Source organism: Prinia subflava, chromosome 22 (assembly GCF_021018805.1).
Source record: "Prinia subflava isolate CZ2003 ecotype Zambia chromosome 22, Cam_Psub_1.2, whole genome shotgun sequence".
NCBI lineage: Eukaryota > Metazoa > Chordata > Aves > Passeriformes > Cisticolidae > Prinia > Prinia subflava.
Genome location: NC_086268.1, coordinates 1,733,221 through 1,755,467, shown reverse-complemented (window position 1 = coordinate 1,755,467; position 22,247 = coordinate 1,733,221). Strand labels below are relative to the sequence as shown.

The window sequence follows — 22,247 nt, the reverse complement described above, 5'->3', positions numbered from 1 at the left end:
GTTTTTTGGGCCAGGCCAAAATTGGGGTGGGAAGGGACTGGGAAGGGACTGGGAAGGGACTGGGAAGGGACTGGGAAGGGACTGGGAGCAGTCCCAGTGCTCCTGGGGGGGTCACTGCTCTCCAGGTGGGCAGGTCCCTGCTGGCTTTGCACAGGTGGAGAGCTTGGCCCAGGTATTTGCTATTCCTGTGATTTTTTGTCCTGGAATCATAGGAATGATAACAAAGAACCAGCATATTTAATCTGGCAATTGGCATTTCTCTCACTGGGTAAATATTTAATTTTTTCCCTTTTTTTTTTTCTTTTCTTAGCCAAGATCCCCCTTGTGTGAGCCGTGTTTTCCATTAGCCTCTTAACCCTGGATAAAGAGGAACAAATTCCAAGCAACACCTGCATTTTTGCATTTTTCTCATTTCCCTACCCAAATTCACCCTCAGCCAGTTGCACATCCTAGAAAATTGCATCATCTTCCTCCTCAGCTAAATGATAAATGTCATTTTTTGGGAACAAGGTGTCGCTTCCTGCAGGAATTCAGCCCTCCATGCATTCCCTGTATTGGCTCAGTCAGCAGAGCCCTGCTGGAATCAGTGATTCCTTAATTTTAACAGCTCAGTCTGTGCTTTGAAATGAGAATTATGATTTTTTTTTTTAATGTGAATTAAACCTGGTTTTATGGGTATTTCCATCCTCTGGCCCTAAAAATCTCAGATTTTTGGGGAGTGTGTTCCCATTTTTCTGTGCCTCAGCTAAAAGGATTTTGCTAAAAAAAGGTAAAATCTCTGATGTTAAAGAGTTAAATCTTTTAGGAGCAGGAACTTTGGGGACAGCAGAAGGAAGTGGTGCTGAATTTCCCCAACAAATCAGGATGAGATGCAGCCTTGTAGCCATGGAAAAATTAGGTCAGAAGACACAAAATGATTTATGCTAATGAAATATTAACTCCCAACAAGGAGGGGGGGAAGATGTTGGCACTTTCATGGGAACTGAGTGCTGGAGAAGAATAGAAATAAAATAATAATAAAAAAAACCAAACACGTGGCAAGAAACCAACCCAAACAATGCCCAGGTTGGACTGGTTTGAGCAGAGAGGCTGAGCCTCAAAAGCTGACAGCAATCACTTATTTCTTCATGGTTCAAGCAAATGAAAACGAGAATAATCCCAAGGAAATCTCTCCCGTAGCAAACAAACTCATTTTTATAAAATGTATCTATTTAAGAGCAGCAGCCTGGCTTTGGTGAGATGTTTCTCCTTAAATTTTGTGCCTCAGCTCAGTGGAACAAAGCCCTGGCTTTTAAAATTCTGTCCCAGAATTTTGGGCACACGCAGCTCCTGGAGATTCATTTCTCCCCCTGCAGAGGAATTTAACACTCTGAATTCATTTCTCAGCCTTGCAGATTAACAGGATGTACTTCCTTATTTTGAGGTAAATACCAGCTGTCACAATGACCAAAGAGAACCAAAAAGGCAATAAAATACACAACATTTCACAAAGAAAACAGCAAGTTTTACAGGGTGGGTTCTCCTCTTATTCAGACCCCAGCAAAGATGGAATTTCAGAATTAAGAGTTAATTTGGGGTATCCTTAATTTGAATATTGACCAGAGGAGCACGGGGATTTTTGTGCTGCATCCTCTCAGACCAGCCAGAATCCCATTAAATTCCATTTCCACAGAAAAATTTTGGGGGGTTTGCTTTGTGTTTTTCTTGAACTCAAAATTATTTGTCCCTTCCGAGCGACCGCTTGAGGTGGAGGATAAACAGTCACATAAAACTACTGTGATTGTTTATCCTCCACCTCAATCCTGTGATTTTTACTCCTTTTTCAGGCAAAATGCAACCATTTTCCAAGCACTGACAACAACCCTGCCCTTCCCCACCCCTGCAGGAGCAGATTTGGGGAACTCTCTCCTGTTTCTCCTCACAAATCTCCAAATTCTTCTTTTCTTTGTCTTTTCCCTGTCCCCACATCCAGCCAGGCACAGAATAAGCAGCATTTTTGTGCCTCAATATAAAATTTCTCCCCGTTTTTCTGCAGCATTCACTGAGCTCGGTGGGAGTCGTTTCCCTGATGCTGCAGGAATTTGGATGGAGGCCACTGGCAGTGAAATTAATTCGTGTGGATGGGAAAAGGGCTCCGAAACCTGACCCCACATAAACCCCATTGTTGTTTGTGATTTTCAGAGGGCTCAAATGGATTTAGGGCCTTTATTTTCCTTCTCCTCACTGATGTAGGGCTTTAATTATTAACCCCAAATAAGCAAATTTTCCCGCTGCCAATGTGCAGTTAAAACAGAGCAATTTCAATTTGGCCCATTTTAATTCTGGTTTTATTCAGCTGCCCTGGCTGGATAACAGGCTCGGATTGGCATTTAGGAACATTTCTTACCTGGATTTTTGCTTTGGGATGAGAGCTTTGCTGAGGGTTTGGCTGCAGAAATATAAATTTTCTGGCAAATACATAAATTTTCTGGCAAATACCATCAGTGATCATTACAAGTGGCTCAAATCCCCTTCAAAAAAGACATTCAGCACCAAGGGACTGAATTGTGTTTTAAAATATGTAATTGGAATTTAATTGTGAAAAATAGAAATATTTCTATTTGTTCTATAGAATAAACATGTTATATATTATATAAATATATTATTGTAACATATAAATATATTATATACATATATATGTGTATATGTGTTATATATATTATATATGTATGTATGTGTGTGCATTATATATTTTTATATTATATATAATATAAATGTTACTCTAAAATAATAATTATTAGCAATATATAATTATATGAATATATTTATTATATATTTATTGTATATTATATTTATTGTATATTATATTTGTATTATTATATAAATAAATAATAAATGTTATTCTATGTAACAGGAATAAAATTGTGAATAATAGAAATATTTCCCCCACAGCCCACTGTGGAAATATTGCTTTAATCCAGGCACCTTAGGGTTTATATATGATATAAATAATTTGCATTTTGGTGTTTTGTCCCCTCTCTGGGCAGAGATGATCTCAGTGGAGAATAACCAAATTTTTGGTGTCTGCCAGGGGCTCAGATTTTCAAACTCAGCACCAGCCCCATCCCAAGGCTGCTGCACGCAGCAATCCCATGGAATATTTGAATCCCAGGAACAAAAACAGTGCCAGAACCCAGCTCAGACTGCTCAGCTCGTGGTTAATGTCAGGCCAGCCCCAAAATTCCTGATTTAAGAGTTTCCCTGAATCCCTGCCAGGCCAGGGACAGGATAAAATCCACCAGGGAGGAACCTGACGTGACATCCTCCACCACATCCCTGCCAGCCCTGAGAATGGGCAGAAAAATGACAAAAATCTGATTTATAAACCCTGCTCAGCCCACTCAGGCCAGGCAGGACACAAATGAAGGGAGAAGACTTTAAAAAAATAAAGAAAAAAATGAAATATCAGGGGTTTGGGGCCCAAATTCCCCATTTTGTCCATGTGCAAAATCTCAATTAAGCAAGAAAAGCTCTCTGAGCTGCTGAAGAGAGGAGCAGAGCCCGAGTGCTGGAGCCTGTCAGGGGCAGAATTGGAAGGTGAATTTATTGTGCAAGAGCTGGAATCTGCCGTGTTTGGCCTGGCTGGCAGCCACCTCATTGTATCCCAATAACAAAGCAGATAAACGAGCCCTAAAAACACCCAACTGTCAGTGGAGAAACTCAAGACTCCAAAAAAAAAAGTGTTTTTGTGGCTCTGCCTCCCAAAACGTTAACCCTGAGCATCCCAAAGCTGAGTTTGTCCTCTGCTGAGCCAGGAGCTGGAAATTAAATTATTGAATTGGAATTTCCAATAATTGGGATTATTGGAAATTAAATTCACACCCAGCGAGCTGCAGGGACACAAAAAGGGGACATTTCCTGGGCCTTGGTGTGTTCTACAATTCTCTCATTTAAATCCCACCTTCTGTGAGGTCACAAAATCTCTTTCACCTGAGATTTTCCAGAACCAGCCCCATTTTCTGCGCTGTCCCTTCCACTCCCTTTTTGCCCCAGCTCCCAGTGGAGCTGTCAGAAACCAACACAAATGTGAGACATCGACTTTGCACGGAGGGGAAAGCGTTAAAAATCGGATTTCTGCCGTGTTCTGCACGTTTCAAAGCACAGGGAAGTCCTCACACATCATGCTCGTACATCAGATTTGTTTCAACATTCGATTTCCACGCCCCCTCCTCTATTTCCATTTTTGCTGAGCTTGTTCGGGATCTTCTGAGGGGTTTTTTGCTGCCTTTGGTCTGATTCCCAGCACCATCTAGTGACACAGCCTGGGATATAAAACCAGCTTTTTATCTCCCTCCCTCTCGATTTTCTCGACCTGGTTTTGCTTGTCACAAATTAAAATTCAGTTTCGTTTTTTTACAAAAATATTTTACAACCTGTGTCAAAAGCCAAAACTAATTATTGCAATTTTTATTCCCTGCGCTTTCTGCTCCAATCTCCTTCAATCCAAATAACAGAAACTCCCAGAACACTTTAGGTAGCCTAAAAAAATCTGCATTTCTGAAGGAATAGGAAATGCTGAGCTTGGAATCCCTTTCCCCCGGTGCCCTGGAGCTGCAGCTGATGCTGGCACTCCCCAGCTGAAGGTTATTTATTCGAAAGATGAACCCTCAGTGCCTCTCAGAGCTTGCAAATACAATATTAACATTTATTTCAGCTCTCTCCCGTGCACACACAAATGGATGTGGCCAATTCCTCTGCACAAATGTCTGGTTTTCATCTCAAGAGCAAAACCCCCAGAAGCGCCGTGGGTTTAATTCTCTTTTTTTTTTCCGTCTGCTTCCATGCAGCCAGTGCAGCCCGAGGGAAGAGAACCATTGTTCCTCCATCACTGCTCATTTCTGAATTTAGGAGCTGAATGCACTTTGTTTCTAGAGGCATCAGGATGAAAAATAATGCCAAGAATAAACACCCCTGAGCCTGTTCTGGGGTGGAACTCTGAGAATTCCCATTAATTTTTAACAGGAACGTGGCCCCAGGACTCAGCAGAATGAAACATCTCAAACCACTCCTCTCCCTCCCTTGGTAGCTAAAAGTAATTGTAGCTAAAAATAAAAATACTCGGATTTCCAGTGGGCAGTGAGGTAACAGGACACACGTGGAGAGCCAGACCCTGCGAGTTCCAGCACTGGAGGAGGGGCAGTTTTATCATGGAATGAGGAAATCTCCCCCTCATGCCAGGGTGACTCGGCTGGGGAAGGATGAGAAGCTCAAGGAAAACACAGGAGGATTCCCTGATGCCTGAAAACACATCCAATCCACCCATCCTCTGATGTGAGCCCCCAACGCTGCAAATGCAGAGCAGCTTCTGTAACTGAGCCCCCTCCAACACCACAAAATGGAAATTATTCCTCTCTGAGCTCAGCCAAGTCCTCCCTGCAGCCACCGGCAGGTTTGGCTCCATCAGTTGCATCCAGCAGCAGCCTGGGATGAGTTTTCCTCACATTTTAGGTGCTCTGGGATAAGAACCACACTCTGCTAAGAATCCAGCACTGATCAGCTGAGGAAACACCTTTGAAACCACAGACAGATGATTCCTAAATGTTTGTTTTGGCAAAGAAATCAGGAAAAAAAAAAATCATCTGAATTTTTTTTTCTTCTTTGAGTAAAAACTTTTTTAGTGAAAAATGGGTTAAAGTGAGAAGCACACAAAGGAAAAGCCATCAAAACCCTCCAGTAATAATAATATTTATCCCTTTTGTCCTTCCACTTCTATTAGGCCTCTAAATTTAAACTTTTACCTGAATATTTGTGCAGCACAGACTGGTGAAAAGCTCTGTCAGAAAAGTGATGAATAAAAAGGTTGAGCCCGAGTTATTTGGAAAGCTGGGACGTGCTTTATATCCTTTGGGGTTGGATGACCAGTTCCATTAGGATGAGGTGATAATTCCATTTGGGGCTGGGGGATCCGATCCCTTTGGGGCTGGGGGATCCGATTCTTTTGGGGCTGGGGGATCCGATCCTTTTGGGGCTGGGGGATCCGATCCCTTTGGGTGATAATTCCATTCTGGATCTGCCACAGGACCAGCAGCACCCAGCACCAGCAGCTCTCCTGCCCAGGGGAGGTCACTGTTGCTGCACAGAACGGGGCAGTTTTAGGTTGAGCAGCACAGTTTGAATGTGGAACATCAGCAAACCCCTCCTACCCTCCAAAGGGCTCCTTTTCTTCCTCACCTACCCAGAAATCCACCAAAAATCAAGCCCACAACCGCATCAGTCCGAGGAGAGGCTGATAATTCTCAGGGCTGCACCAGGAGTAAACCAGATCCCATCCCCAGGCGCCTCAAGGCATCAGAACCGGGCAGATTAAAATAATTCCTTCACCTTTAATCACCTGCAGTTCAAGACCGCATGGCTGAGAAGTCATCAACAACTAATTGCATGTGATCACTGCATAAAAATTAGGAAATTACGTCCCAGGGGAGAAGAGCTGTGCCTGTCCTGGTCTGAAGAGGTGAAAACTCTGGAAAACGTCTCGATTTCCCTCTGAGGGGAGACAGCAGCCCCACACAAGAGGAATTTGCTCACGGTGGAACATTTCAGGGAGGTAAAAATAGTCTGAACATGCCAGCCCTGCCATGGCCTGGGAGCTCTGGATCCGAGGCAAACATTTGGAGGTAACCATGGAGCAGCAGGAGGGATGAGTCAGGGGCAGGTGATTCCTGGAAATGGAACAATGGAGATTGTTCGGTGTGACAAGAGGGACAGTGGCACTGTCAGAGTCACCTTTGGGGTGGAGGGGCTGGAGAACTCCCGGGGGAGCTGGGGAGGGGCTCAGCCTGGAGAAAAAGGGATCGGGGGACCTGAGGCTCTGCACAGCTCCTGACAGGAGAGGGGGATTTGGGATCTTATCCCAGGGGACAGGGACAGGAGGAGAGGGAGCAGCCCCAAACCCCACCCGGGCAGGCTCAGGGTGGGCACCAGCAGGAATTTCCCCATGGAAAGGGTGGCCAGGCACTGGAATTGCCCAGGGAGGTTCGGAGTGCCCATCCCTGGAGGTGCCCGAGGAATTCCTGGAGGTGGCACCAAGAGCTCTGGGCTGGGGGACAGGCTGGGGATGGCACTTGGTGACCTTGGGGACATTTCCAGCCTCGGTGACCCCGGGGATCCTCCCAGCTGTGCCCCCCTGCCCTCAGCAGGGATTTTCAGCTCCCCCAGCAAATGTTTCTTTGAGAAGCATCACCCAGCACGGGACGCTGTCCCCAGCCACCCCAGGTGACCCCACGGCGGTCCTGGCACAGGTAATTAATTAATAAATTAATTAATCAGGTGGATGTTTACTCTGAAAGCGTGTGACAAACCCAGCCTCGATGTCACAACCCCCTGCCACCGCCACCACCGGAATTGTCACATCTCAATTGCAGCAATTCCATGCAAATGGAGCCTCCACAACCCTCCCGGGGGAAAATCCACCCAGATCCCACTGCAGCTCTTGGTTTTAAATAACTTCATTATTCAGCCTTTTAAACACTCCTCGTCCATCCAGCTCAGGATTTATTGACACAGGATTGTGTTCACCTTTAGATGTGCACAGCTCTCTTTAAAGATGAACTTTAAAACCTCTCCTGATATTTTGTTTGTCACCTCATCGGTGGCTGGAGAGCCTCCTCCTGCCTTTCTCCATCGGCGCAAATCAAACCCACCCCCTCGCAATATGCAAAAGAGGATTTTAATAAAGGAAACCTTTTGCAACAAAGAGTTTTCAGTCAGGTGGGTCCAGAGGTGGCATCCAAAGGGAGAGACAGACAAACACTCCCCCAGCAAACGCTGTTAATGTGGGTGTGTGCAGGGAACGTGCAGGAACAAGGGAGGAGGGCAGAGGGAGAGGATTCACCCTCCAGAGAGGCAGAAAAGCAGCTCAGCTCATCCTCACAGGTTTTTGGCACTGGAACCTCAGAGGGGACGGCCACTTCTGCTGGAAATGTGACAGCAGGAATCAGAGTCCTTACATCGGTTTATCAGGAATTAATCAGGACATCAGGAAAGCACAAAGGGGGAAAAGAAACCCCCCCAGCACAAAAAATCTGGCGTGTGATTTCTCCTGCAGTGCAGACCTGCCTTTCCTCAAAGCTCAGCTCTGTTTATGCCAAACCTGGCTTGACCCTCTTTTCATATCCTCTTTTCTTACACCTTCAAAGCTGGAAAACTTCTCCCTTTCTTAGAATAGAAGCATAAAGTGTGTTTAAAAAAAGCAGAAATCACTAAAACTGTGGAAGACAATGAAAATATTCCACACTCTTGGGTAAGAAAACCACTTTCCTCAGCTCAGGTTTCACTGGGTAATAAATTAAACAGTTCTGTCCATAGGGAACTTCCTGTGGGAATCTGGAGGCACTGAGTGAAGCAGCACCTACAAATCCTAGAAAGTCATTTTTGGGATGTCCCTGTGCAAGCTGGAGCCTGCCCTGCCTCGGTGGATAAAAGAGGACTCGATGCAGCATTATTAGAGGGTCCAAACTGAAAATTGCTATTGAACAGCCAGGGCTGGAGCTGGAGGTGGACAGCTCATAGCCAGCAGTGCTTGTTTACAGAGCAAGACTCATCAGGGCTGTTTGAAATTAGAGCAACAAAGGATTCTTTGAAAGTGTCAGTACCTGCTGAGGTTGGAAGCAGAACCACAGAATTCCCAGTTAAACAAACACAAAGCCTTGGAGACCTTGTAGTGTCCACATTCCAAGGGGTTTTGTTGCTAGAACTGAAAATCCACTTCTCCTGGCTGCAGACTGCATTTTGGTCCTTTCTGTACCACAGAAAAGTTAATTCCTTATCAATGTAGGTCAATGCCTGTACCAAACCCAGGCCAATTCCTGCTGTCCTGTGAATGCAATCACAAGTTCTGAACAAGAAGATAAAATGACCCAACCTCTGGGCTGGAGCGTGGAGGAGAATAGAAAGAGGAGGAATCTCAGCAGAGATTTACTGCCCAATAAACGCAGTGAGTCACTGCAGTGATTTCCTGTTTGTAGGAGGCCAAATTCTCCCACCTCTGCGAGCCTGGAGGAGCTCCTGAGCTGGTGCCTCATCCCAGAGATTTGCACAGGATATTTACAGGATAACACAGGATTCCATGGCACTGAGGGGCTGCACCCTGGCTCCAGCTTGTCCCTGACTCACGGGATCAATAAGGAAAAGGTGAAAAAAAACTCCAGATGAAATGGAAGGAAAATATTTGTCCCAGGAGGTGTCCTCAGAGGAAGCAGATTCCCTTTGTGGCTGTCTCTGTGTCAGACACGCAGAGCACAAGAAAAAGTGAAAAAGGATCCGACAAATCCCCTCCCTTGGACACACTGAGGAATTCACTGGGATGTTGGCTCAGTGTGGGTTTAATCCCTGGGAGATCACAGGATCACAGGGGGATCACAGGGGGTCACAGAGGGGGTCACAGAGGGGGTCACAGAGGGGGTCACAGGGGGATCACAGGGGGATCACAGGGGGATCGCAGGGGGGTCGCAGGGGGGGTCACAGGGGGATCACAGGGGGGGTCACAGGGGGATCACAGGGGGATCACAGGGGGATCGCAGGGGGGTCGCAGGGGGGGTCACAGGGGGGGGTCACAGGGGGGGTCACGGGGGGATCACAGGGGGATCACGGGGGATCACAGGGGGATCACAGGGGGGGTCACAGGGGGGATCGCAGGGGGATCACAGGGGGGATCACAGGGGGGATCACAGAGGGGATCACAGGGGGATCGCAGGGGGATCGCAGGGGGATCACAGGGGGGATCGCAGGGGGATCGCAGGGGGATCACAGGGGGATCACAGGGGGGATCGCAGGGGGGATCACAGGGGGGATCGCAGGGGGATCGCAGGGGGATCGCAGGGGGGATCGCAGGGGGATCGCAGGGGGATCACAGGGGGGATCGCAGGGGGATCGCAGGGGGATCGCAGGGGGGTCGCAGGGGGATCGCAGGGGGGTCGCAGGGGGGATCGCAGGGGGATCGCAGGGGGATCGCAGGGGGATCGCAGGGGGGTCGCAGGGGGATCGCAGGGGGGTCGCAGGGGGGTCGCAGGGGGGTCACAGGGGGGGTCACAGGGGGGGTCACAGGGGGGGTCACAGGGGGGGTCACAGGGGGGTCACAGGGGGGATCACGGGGGGGATCACGGGGGGGATCACGGGGGGGATCACGGGGGGATCACGGGGGGCTGCCCTTGAAGGTGAACCCCAGCTCCAGCCCTGCCTCTCCCTTATCCATTCCTGCTCCCTGCTCCATTAATTGGCAGCAATAATCTGTGGGGCAGGGAGCCAGGGAAGAGCCACTGCAATGCAGATCAGCTCCTGATCTGATGCTGTTCTTGTTCTACAAGCATCAAATCTCCTTTCATCAATACCTGAATAATCCTTTCAACATCCCCGAGCCTGGGGTTGTTGCTCCCAGTGCGGAGAAAGGAGGAGATGGGATTGTTCAGGCCAGGCACAGCAGGCACTGCCCAGCTTAAATTATAACACAAATGTGATGTTCTTCTTCTAAACCTGCCCCAGAAAGTCTGGCTGCTCTCTGATGTCAAAGATGATTCTGGTTGGGATTAAATCTGGAATGTTTTCCAGGGAAGAAGATGCAGCTGATAACATCGCAATCCTTTTTTCAATCTAGGTACTTAAGAGAGAGATCTGCTTGTTCAGGAGAAATGGCACAGCCCACAGGGTGAAATACATTTCCCAGGGACATGGGCATGGAGTTTAGATCTGACACCGAGATTGTGACAAGGAAATAGATTTCCTATAAGAAGTGTCCTCATTAGTCATGGTTTAACCCCTGTGGCACCAAATACCCCCCGGTCACCAGCTCACCCCTCTCCCTGATAGGATGGGGAGAGAGCTGTGAGAAGGGAAAAAAAAAAAAGTCCTGGTTGAGATAAGAACAGTTTAATAAATGAAATAATTGAATGAAATGAGAGAGGGGGAGAGGGAGATAAATAAAGCTCAATTAAAACAACAAACACAAGGTGATCTCCCAATGGCTGCTGCCCTGAAATCGGTGCCTCAATTCCCCAGTTTCAATACTGGGCAGGAATTTTTACAGCCCAGGGTGTCCCTCTGGCCATGGGGAGCTCTCCTGGCTGTGCTTCCTCACGGCTGCTTCTGCTCCTCCTGCCTGGGAAAACTCCTCGGTTTGGGGGAAACACAACTGAGCAAGCACTGCAGCATCAGTTATCAAAAATGTTCTCCTAAATCCAAAATCCTCCAGCTCTGCACCAGCTTCTGAGAACAGCACCCACCCTGTCCCAGCTGAAAACCACTTTCGACAATTCCCAAAACATTTAATTAAGGATCTCCTACTTTACTCACTTGCACAACCCTAAGTCAGAAGTTGCTTTTCCCTTCCCAGGAAATCACAATTTAATTTTTTTCTGCTGCGCACAGCAGGAAAAAAAAATAAAAAATCCACTTGCAGTTAAACTTTTTCTTGGGAAAACTCATTTCTTTGTCAGCTGCTCAGGATTGTCAGGAAAGAGGGTGGAGCCTTCCCAGGCTGCCATCCTCCAAACCATACCCGAGTATAAAGAGCAAAGCAGAACCGCAGCCAAGAAACTCAAAAGCTGCTTCCAGTGCCTGCTGGGATTCCAAGGCTGCTTTCATTCCTTCCCTGCTGGAACTTGCTGCTCCAAAGACAAGAGGGAAGCTGGACTCGGCTAATTACATTGGAGGATTAATTACATTGAAGGATTAATTACATTGCCGTGGTCTCCATGTGATACCGGATTGATTTTTAATTTTTTTTTTTTTTCCGAACACAACCGAACAAGGTTTTTTTTCCTCCCCACTTCTCTTTCATCTTTTCCTGCACACGCACACAGTGGAGATGTTGCAAACAGTCTGCTTGAGTCCTGTCAGCCAAAACATGAGTGAGAGTGAAGTGTGTGGCTACAGCCCCGGCCAGGGCTCTCCACTGCCCGGGGAAACCGCCAGCCCCAAGAGCTGCTTCCAGCAGAGCCCGTCCCTGCCAGACTCTGGATTAACCGAGCTGAACCTGTCCAGTCCCGAGATCCACCCTCCTCCTCCTCCCTGCAAACCTCCAGGGACGCCTGCTCCTGCTGGTAAGAGAAAAATCTTTGTTCCTGTTTGCTATTTCGTGCTTTTGCAGCAGCTGATGGAGCCCTGGGGCTCTGAGCAGCACCAGCCAGGTCACAGCAGGGATGTTCAGCACATTCCCCTCCTCAGGCTGGGCTGGGTTTGGTTGTGCTCTGGTTTCCAAAGGATGCCAAATTTTCCATCATTTCTGCCCATCTCCAGTGTTTTGCTGTTCATTTGCATTCTGAGTGGCTGAGTTTGGTTCTGAGCTAACAGCAAGGTGAGAGATGTGACCTCCTGGGTTATTAACATTTCAAAGTCACGGGGAGGTGTGTTTGGTGAATCACTGCCTGCACAGAGTCCTTCATTTCTAGGATATATCTGATCCCTCACTGTCTCTGTGTAAGAGTTTTCTGTCTCTGTTCTTATGTAATGTAATAAAGTTTTAGTTTCTTTTGTTTTCAAAATTTAAGCCTGCTCTGCTCTGTTCCTGATCACATCCCACAGTAGTTGTTAAAAAAACCCCCCATATATTCATGGGTGCATTAACATCTGGCCAGTGTTAACCCATGACAGATATATCTGATCCCTCACTGGAAACTCTTCCCAGATAACAACATATTAGCAATCCTACTGGTGTCTTCCAAAGCTTTTCAAAGAAACCTTTCAAATATTTTACAAACGGTAAATTATTCATTGTCAAAACCCTGATCTATGAAAAAAAAAAAGGAATAATTTCTGGGACAGTCTGAGAAACAAACTCTGCTTTCCGAGGTCTCAGTGTTTGGATTATTCAGCGACAGGTTAAATATTGAGGAGTGCCAGAAATCCCAGCACGGAGCAGCAGCTCCATTCCCAAGGCTCCATTTGGTGCTGGGGATGTGCCTCCCTCCTGTAGGAGGGCTGTCAGCTCTCCTGGGGTGGGGAAGAGAAACAAAACCACACAACAAAACCCACATCTTGTGGGGCTGCTTCCCCTGCCAGGATTGCACCCCGGAGCTGCCCCGTTCCCTCTGCTGAGCTCCCCTGGTTCCCTCCACAGGGCCCAGCCACATCCAGCAGGTTTGGGGCAGGAATTTCGGTTCAGGCTCCTCTGTTTTGTTTAACAGCACCACGAGCTGCTGGCCCAATGCTCCTCTTTCATTCCAGGCTGCTGTGATTTGTGCTGAGCTGTGTTTGCTCCTCCTGCCATGAACAGAGAGCCTCTCCCTGCTCTCAGATCCCACGCTCTGCTTCCCAAAGCTCAGGCTTCTCCTGGAGCTGTGGCTTTCTCCACGGTGAATTTTTTTGGGAAAACCCTGCTCTGATGCATTAAATCTGTCATTTTTTAATGCTGATATCTGTCGCTGAATGAATTTGATATGAAAGTTATTCCAAGGAGGGGGATACACAAGGAGAGGAGGTGAATGCCAGGGTTACATAAAAGGTATTTCAAAAGCCAGGGGATTTAAGCTCCTAATCTGGGCAAGTCTTTCAAGTTTGGGGATGCAGGCCTCAGATGCAAGGAAACCTAACACAAACAATCCCAGAGCAGCTTGTTTTGACAAAGAGAGAGCCTGTTTGGACAACGAGGCATATCCTGAAATAAATGTTTCATTTCAGTGCAGAAAATCAGTTTCCCTTTGAATCACAGCACAACTTCCAAGCACACCGAGAGCCACGGGGGAAAGCCACTGGACAGAGCATCCCTGCCTTAATTTGGAACAAATTCTGCTCCTGGTTGTTGCACTGATAACAATTAACAACCCACGGGAAACTGCACAGGCAGATTTACCACAGCACAGGAAAATCAGAACGTAAGAGGGGTAGAGAGTGAAGCTCTGCTGATACATTCCCCAAAAGCAAATCCGTGCTCCTCAGGAAAACTGAGGAGGAATTCATGAAAGGGAAATTATCGAGCAGAGCCAAGGAACAGGCAGGGAGATGTGGAAATGTCCCAAAGCTGATGATGAACACGGGAATCAGAGCCCGCTCCCAGGCTGACCTCACCCTGCCACCCCTCTCCAACAGCTCAGACAATTGTGTCACCTTCAGCATCGTGTTGTGACTTTTCCAGACTCTGAACTTAGCTCTGATCCCCCTCAGAAGCGCTACATGGGTGTGAGAGTGAAGATGCCGGTGCGGGAACTGCTGAGGAAAATCCGACTTTCCAAAGGCCTGGAGCCCAGCAAGGTGAGAAATTCCCGAGGCTGGGAGGGCTCCTGGAGGGCTGCAGCGTCCTGGAGCACACAGCCACAGCCCGCTGGGTGCTCTGGAGGGCTCACACCCACAGCTGCTGCCCCTTCCAGCTACCAAATCAATGCTTTTGGTAGAATAAACCAAATTTTGAACAGAATGAGGGCTGGGCTAGGGGCAGTTCTAAGGCAGTGACAGCAGGAACTTGTCCATGCTGTACATCATTCAGCCAAGGTAAAGACGGCCCGATAAACAGTGAAAATATTGCTGCAGAACCTGCAAAAACAGCCCAAGGAGCTGAAAACTGCTGTAAAGATCTTTATAAATCTGCCATGAACCACCCACTCCTGGAAATCTCTCTACCTGCAGCCCCCACCGAGCAAACCCCACAGCACAGAGGCAATTTCACTGTTCCTGTTGCAATATTTGCCACTGTTTCACCTCCTCCTCCCCTGAGCATCTCACATTGAACTTGGGTGGTTTTGTCTCCTCAGGAAGCCTCCGCAGTGAAGACGGTAACCAAAGGATCCTCAGGAAAAACAGGTTTGGAAACGCCTCCCTTGGCAGCAGAGCCTCCTTTTCTGGTGGGATCATCACTGTGAGGCCCCCCAAGAGCCAGAGCCCCCCTGCCCCGTGGTCAGGGGTCCCTGCAGTGCCCTTCAGCCCACCCTGCCTGGCTTATCCATCCTTATCTGGGCAGCACTGACGGGAATCTCTGCTCTCCCTGTGCCTCTCCTCAGCTCTGAACTGAGTTTTCTTCCCTTTTTTTTTTTCCTTTTCCAGCAGAGAAGAGGAGAGCTCACCCTTATACAGAGAAACAGCTCAGACAGGTATGCAGAACACCCCGAGCGCCGCCGTGCCAGGCTCCGGGGGCAGAATTCCCGTGCCAGCACCCAGGGAGAACAGGACACTTCATGCCTGCTTCCCTCCCCTTTGCTCTGCTGTTCCAGGGCAAGCAGAGCGCCGGGCAGAGCCCCAAAGGCCTGGAGGACCTCGACATCCTGGTGGAGGTGCTGCAGGAGGATCTGAAGGAGAGCCAGCGCAGGGAGGAGCCCGCGCCGGGCGGGTCCTGGCAGGGAATCGCGGCGGATCCGCGGAGGAAGGGCTGGGGAGGAGCGGGGGCAGCGGGAGGTTGGCACCAAGCACAGGCAGAGATTTCCCCCCGAGGGGAGCAGGGGAGCAGCCGAAGATGCTCGCCGGGGATGATCTCCAGGACGGGGGAGAAGGGGAGCAGCTGGTGGGGGCAGGACGCTCTCCTGAGCCCTCTGGAAGGTTTCCGGAGGAATTCCTCATCTCAGGAAGGTTTCTCCAGAAATTCTCCATCCCAGGATGGTTTCTCCAGGAATTCTCCATCCCTGGATGGTTACCTGAGGCATTCCTCATCCCAGGATGGTTTCCTCAGAAATTCCTCATCCCAGGATGGTTTCCCCAGAAATTCTCCATCCCGGGATGGTTTCCCCAGAAATTCTTCATCCCAGGACGGTTTCCTCAGAAATTCTTCATCCCAGGAAGGTTTCCTCAGAAATTCTTCATCCCAGGAAGGTTTCCTCAGAAATTATTCTTCCCAGGATGGTTTCTCCAGAAATTCTTCTTCCCAGGACAGTTTTCTGAGGATTTCTACATCCCAGGAAGGTTTCCCCAGAAATTCTCCATCCCAGGACGGTTACCTGAGGAATTCCTCATCCCAGGACAGTTTCTCCAGAAATTCTCCAGCCCAGGAAGGTTTCCCCAGGAATTCTCCATCCCAGGATGGTTTCTCCAGAAATTCTTCTTCCCAGGACGGTTTCCTGAGGAATTCTCTATCCCTGGATGGTTTCTCCAGAAATTCTCCATCCCAGGAAGGTTTCCCCAGGAATTCTCCATCCCTGGATGGTTTCTCCAGGATTTCTCCATCCCAGGACTCTCCTGCACTCCCCAGCCCAGCCCAGATGTTGCTGGGAGCTCCCAGGGGCTCTCCAGATGTGCAGGGACGTTTGAGGCTGAGCCCAGTTCCCTTCCCCCAGCAGGACCTCTCCGCCCTCTCCTTCTTCCAGTTCCAGCTGCACAGGGAGGAAAATTTGCTGAGGAACATCCCAGAGGAAAAATTGCTGGCTCCTGATGAGAATGGCAACAGGTCCTCGATTTTTCTCTCAAAATACATTGATTTCTGTCCCCTGGGGATGTCACTTTGCTCTGACCTCTGATCAAAAGCCTCTCTGCTCAAGGGGAACCTCAAACTTGAACCAATACACAGAATTTTAGGCAGATATTAGAAATAAAAATGCTCCAGATTTGCAGTAATATTCCTGAACTACAGCTGATATCAGGATAAATTCAGGGTGCTGAAATATTTAAACATGAGGGGTAGGTGTAGGGATTCACAAGAAAATGAAAATCAAGCAAAAGAAGTACTAGGAAAACTGATTTTTTTAAAAAAAAAAACAAATTAAACCAACCAAACAAAAAAACACCCCAAAAAACCCCAGGGGCAGTAAAAGTGCCAGAGTTGTTCAGCAACATTTAAGGATATTTTGCTACAAGATAAGGGAGGAACAAATAAATAAGTACAATCAATGCCTGCATTAATTTTTCCTCCCTGAGGAAAGGAAGACACACTGAAAATTTACAAGGAAAAAAAAAAAACCCAACCCAAAATAATCTTTTTGGGATGAAATTCAGTAGAAACTAGATTTTTTATGTGCTAGTACATTTTTGAAAATTGTACTGTTCTCAGTAGTTGGGACTGAACACACAAAGGAAATTGAGGACTCAATTCCAGGCTGGAAATTTTCCTTTTAAGAGCGGGCGTTTCCCTTCTCTGAGTTTTTAGGGATCTCACACCTTTCCCCCGTACAAACAGGGATTGAGGAATCCTGGATTAGCTCCTGGAGAGGAATGGGGTGACAGCAAGAAATCCTGGCAGACAAAACCAGCAACTGCCCTGGTACCATAGAGAGTAACAAACCCTTGAATATCCAAATATTTCAGTATTTTCCACCATTTATGCTTTAAAATACACTCTCCCTGTTACTTTGGGGTGTTCTAACCACACTTTTTGGGTGTTTTGAGCCCTCCTTGGGGTGTTTCGAGCCCTCCTTGGGGTGTTTTGAGCCCTCCTTGGGGTGTTTTGAGCCCTCCTTGGCGTGTTTTGAGCCCTCCTTGGCGTGTTTTGAGCCCTCCTTGGCGTGTTTTGAGCACTCCTTGGCGTGTTTTGAGCACTCCTTGGGGTGTTTTGAGCCCTCCTTTCTCTCCTGATGGTTCCCAACCGAGTTCTCTTCCAGGCTGCTGCACAAGGCTGTTGCCCAGGGAAGGAGAGCTCTGACTTTTGCCCTGGCTCAGAGATTTGCATCCCTCAACAAGATCGACGAGAAGGATGCGGAGAAAAGGGTAGGAGGCTGATTCGCCACGAAAAATTTAATTTTTAAACACAAACAACCCTCTTTCAAACCCAACCAAGCACCAAGCATCGTCCTGCTGTCCTGGAAAAGAAGGGAAAACGGGAGTGAGGAGGGAATGATGGAGCACAAATGGGAACAGAGCCCCAAAATTCCAACTCTCCTCTTCACTGTTTAAAAAATGTTGCTGTCCTTAAACTATTTTTGCCTTTCACTGCAACTTTGTGCCCTTCTTCCCTTCTCAGACTGCTTTACATCTTGCTGCAGAAAAGAACCAGCACCTGATCATGGGCGACCTCATCTCCCTGGGGGCCAACGTCAACGAGCAGGACGGCTCGGGGAGAACTGCCCTCCACCTGTGTGCAGAGAACGGCTACCTGCGAGTCCTGCAGGTAAACCGGGCTAAAAGTGGTGTAAAAGTAATTAATTCACCTTCTGGTGTTTAAAATAACCCGGGGTTTCCTCGCAGCTCTGCTCTGATGTGGTTGCGCGGGGATTTGGGGGAGGAGAGGGGGTTCTGGCACTGCCAGAGGTCAGGAGTCACCTGGATATTCTTTATTTCAGGTCCTGAAAAACTGCAAGAGCAGCGGGGTGTGTGTGGAAGTGGATCTGCCTGACCACTGTGGTAAGAGGGAAAGAGCAGGGGCTTGCTCCAGATCCCAAATTCATAAATACAGATTTATTCCAGATGGGGTCAGGAACTGGATTTGACTTTTCCCTGGAGGTTTGACACCCCTGCACTGGGCTGCCCTTAATAAAATCCATAAATACAGATTTACTGCAGACAGGGGATCAGGAGCTGGATTTGACTTTTCCCTGGAGGTTTGACACCCCTGCACTGGGCTGCTCTTAATCAAATCTATAAATACAGATTTACTGCAGACAGGGGTCAGGAGCTGGATTTGACTTTTCCCTGCAGATTTGACACCCCTGCACTGCGCTGCCCCTTAATAAAACCTACAAATATAATTTTACTCCAGACAGGGGTCAGGAACTGGATTTGACTTTTCCATGGGTGTTCTCTGCAGGTTTGACACCCCTGCACTGCACTGCCCTTAATAAAATCTACAAATACAGATTTACTCCAGACAGAGGGTCTGGATTTGACTTTTCCATGGGTGCTCCCTGCAGGTTTGACACCCCTGCACTGCGCTGCCCCTTAATAAAATCTACAAATACAGATTTACTCCAGGCAGGGGTTCAGGAACTGGAATTGACTTTTCCCTGCAGGTTTGACACCCCTGCACTGCACTGCCCTTAATAAAATCTACAAATACAGATTTACTCCAGACAGAGGACACAGATTTACTCCAAGTAGGGGATCAGGAACTGGATTTGACTTTTCCCTGGGTGCTCCCTGCAGGTTTGACTCCCCTGCACTGCGCTGCCCTTAATCAAATCCATAAATACAGATTTACTGCAGACAGAGGGTCTGGATGTGACTTTTCCCTGCAGGTTTGACTCCCCTGCACTGCGCTGCCCTTGCCCACACCGTGCTGGTGGCAGAATCCCAGAGCACTGCCAGGGACAGCAGCACCGGGAGGTTCCTCTCTCTACGGAAAGAGCAAATCCTGGAGGGAATTCTGTGCCTGCTCCAGATGGGAGCAAAGCCCCAGCTGCAGGTGAGGATCCCAGCAGGGTCTCTGCCCTGGCTGAGGTGTTCCTGTCCTCGTGCAGCCACAGGATTTGGTGTCACCTGCAGGTCCTGAATTCGTGTCACACCTCCACCAAACTCGAGGAGAACACAGAGCTCATGTGGTTCCTTCAGGCTCACCAACCCCAGGCACAGGATGTTCTTCAAGAGGTAACTGTGGGTGCTTTACACAGGCAGTGTCTAATTTCAGGGTTATATTTCAGGATTAAACAAATACTCAATGCTTAAAAAAAAATTTAAAAAAAAAAGTTACAGCTCTTTTGTCTTTCCCAAGGTCATTTTTGACCCTGTCAGATAAGAGTTCCCACCACAGTACATGGAATAAATCACAGAACAAGATTTCAATTAGAAATACAGACTTAAAGCCTCATTTCAAACCACTGAGGTTCTCCCATCAGGAGAGACAACACAGCAGAGAAAAAAAAAAAACCTTTCAGTCCAGTTCAGCTGGAAATTGTCTGTTCTGCTCTCCTCCCCTGTACAGAGCTGCAGCCTGCTGGGTGCTCCCCCAGCAGCAGAGAATTTACCTGAGCTTTGCTCCTCGCCGTCCTCGGAGCTCCTCGATGTCCTCCTCAGAGGTATTTTGTGGTGGGAGGTGGAGTTCAGGATCCTGGGGGGTGTTTGTGACTCAGCAGCTCAGCCCAGGCCCTTCCCTGAATTATTTGGGGTGGAAAAAAACCCAAAATCCCTGAGTTCAAACTTCCAGAGTGTGGAGCTGATGGGGAAGATGCTCAGCACCTCATCCCAGCCTTTGGATTTATTCCAGAGCTCCTTTTCCTTGCAGACCTCCTTCCTAAACCAGCCAGAAAATGGGGGAATAAATCCTTTATTTATGGCTTTAGCAGGAACACCTGGCTGGGGCTGAGCTGAGCTTTGCTGCTTTGCTGCCTTCCAGGGAAATGCTGAGAACTCTCCTCACCTGCGGCTGCTGCACCAGAATAACCAGAGTAAAATACAGAATATATTCTATTTATCATGAACTGACTGCTGGGAGATCCCACCTGCACCCAGAACTGAGGAGCAAACTGAGAAATGAGGGGAATCCTCACCAGGAATTCAGTGTTCGGTGCTCCAGGAAGAATTAATTCTTCATTTTCTCACAAATTTGTGTTTCTCTGCTCAGGTCTGAGGTGTGGCTGCCCTGCGGTCTGAAGCTCTGCTGATTTTTCATGCAGGTGTTTAGCCCAAAAAAAAAGATTTGAACCATCCAGGGCCTAAAATCCAACTCCAAATTCCACGTTCAGACTGAGAATCTCAGTCATTTCAAACACGAGCTCTGGAGGTCAGAGTTATATTTAATATTTTCTGCAGTCTGGCTCTGGGTTTGGCCAGGCTGGAGAGGTCACACTTTAGGGCAGTCTCAAGGTGGAAGCCCTCCAAGATAAAACATCGTGCTGAGCATGTTTTATTTCAACAAAAATCAAGCTTTTAATTGATGCAATCAGAATTTTGCACCTATAGTGGACTGTGGGTGGAGTCTGGGACGAAGCATTTCGAATCAGCTCCTTTTTAATAGATCTAACAGAGGATTTTAAATAAAATTTTAAAATAAAAAATTTATAAAATTAATAAAATTAATAAAATTAATAAAATTAATAAAATTTATAAAATTTATATCTATATAAATAGATATCTTTATTTATATCTTATTATAAAGATATCTATATCTTTATAAAATTTAAATCTATAACAACAGCTTTGGAAGCTTTTACATAAAGCTGGGAGCATAACAAGGAGCTGAAATGATTCTGTACTGCCAGAAAATCAAGTTATTCTGTAGAATTAATACAAGCCAGACAATTTTTATTTTGAATTACTTCTTCCCAGACTGACTCTCATTTAATTTTGACTTCTGGTTGCGAGTTCGCTGGTTTCTATGAAACTTCCCTGTTTGCTACATAGGGAGCAATTCGACTTTTACAGGTCCTAAAACCCAAAAAACTCCACTGATCCTGTTGAGGAAAATGGGAAATTCCCACTTGAAACCACTGCAGGGTCCAGTGTCAAGTACTGAGCATCTTTGGGGAATTTAAATGAACCCTTTGCATCTGCTTCTTTTTAAAAAAATAAGTTTATTTTCGTGTTGTGGGGTTTGCTGAAGTTAAGCTCCAAGAGCTACGTTGCACAAGGTGAATTAATTTTGAGAAGTGGCGGTGTTGGAATTAATTCCAATGGGATTTGGGTTGTATCCTCTGATTCTGATAGCCCTGAACAGCTGAAAAATTCTCTGTTTTATTTCCTCTAGTCTGATTGAGAGGTAATAATTCATCATCTTTCAGTATTTCATTAAAAATATGTGTATAATACATTATTCTCATCCACCTCCTTCCTAAGCTTTCCCCCATGTTTTAATAACCTTTTTTTTCCCCTTTTTATCCCAGATTTTATAGATATTTTTCCTCTCTGGTTATTTCTCTCTGTCCCCCCATCACTCCTCATCTTTTCTGTTTGAACATTTAGAAGTTCTCACTGAACTTTTTATTCATTTGGACACAATTAAGGAGGAACTTCTGGCATCAATTTGTGGGATTGAAGGGACAGATCCAGCTCCTTATTTTCATTATAAACCAACCAAAAAATCCCACACCACGAGGATGAAGTGCTGAAGGAAGAGAGCAACATCCATAAGCAATTGCAGGAAAAAACCTGAATTTCCTCACAAGAAAACCTGAATTTTCTCACAAGAAAACCTGAATTTTCTCACAAGAAAACCTGAATTTCCTCACAAGAAAACCTGAATTTCCTCACAAGAAAACCTGATTTTTCTCTTAAAAAAGCATAGAAAACTCTCATTTAATAACACAGCATTAATCTTTCAGTCATGGGACGCATTCAGGTGAAAGGACAGAGTAATAAACTATCCATGTAAATATCATTTATTCAATATATTCAGAGATGAACTTGCTTCTCCAGCAGATTCAGTTATCCATTAATTGCATCGCTCGTAGGTCGCTGCACTGCTCCTTCCTGGCAATAAATTCATTTATTTCATGCACTAA

The 22,247-nt window shown here is 47.0% G+C and overlaps 1 protein-coding gene across 4 annotated transcripts; it reads left to right on the top strand.

Moving 5' to 3' along the window:
* The first annotated feature begins 10,199 nt into the window (after positions 1 to 10,199).
* Positions 10,200 to 22,247, top strand: LOC134561181 (uncharacterized). Of its 4 annotated transcripts, none has more exons than XM_063417938.1 (12): positions 10,200 to 12,071; positions 14,102 to 14,217; positions 14,715 to 14,763; positions 15,007 to 15,050; positions 15,171 to 16,333; positions 17,481 to 17,586; positions 17,840 to 17,986; positions 18,159 to 18,219; positions 19,050 to 19,216; positions 19,297 to 19,398; positions 19,733 to 19,826; positions 20,144 to 22,247. In XM_063417938.1, exons 1-12 carry the CDS (start codon positions 11,837 to 11,839, stop codon positions 20,152 to 20,154), a joined length of 2,295 nt encoding a protein of 764 aa, XP_063274008.1. In that variant the 5' UTR covers positions 10,200 to 11,836; the 3' UTR covers positions 20,155 to 22,247. The 4 variants fall into 4 exon arrangements, with proteins under 4 accessions (XP_063274008.1, XP_063274009.1, XP_063274007.1 ...); XM_063417937.1 differs by having other exon boundaries at positions 10,201 to 12,071; positions 15,004 to 15,050; XM_063417940.1 differs by having other exon boundaries at positions 11,930 to 12,071; positions 14,131 to 14,217; positions 15,004 to 15,050.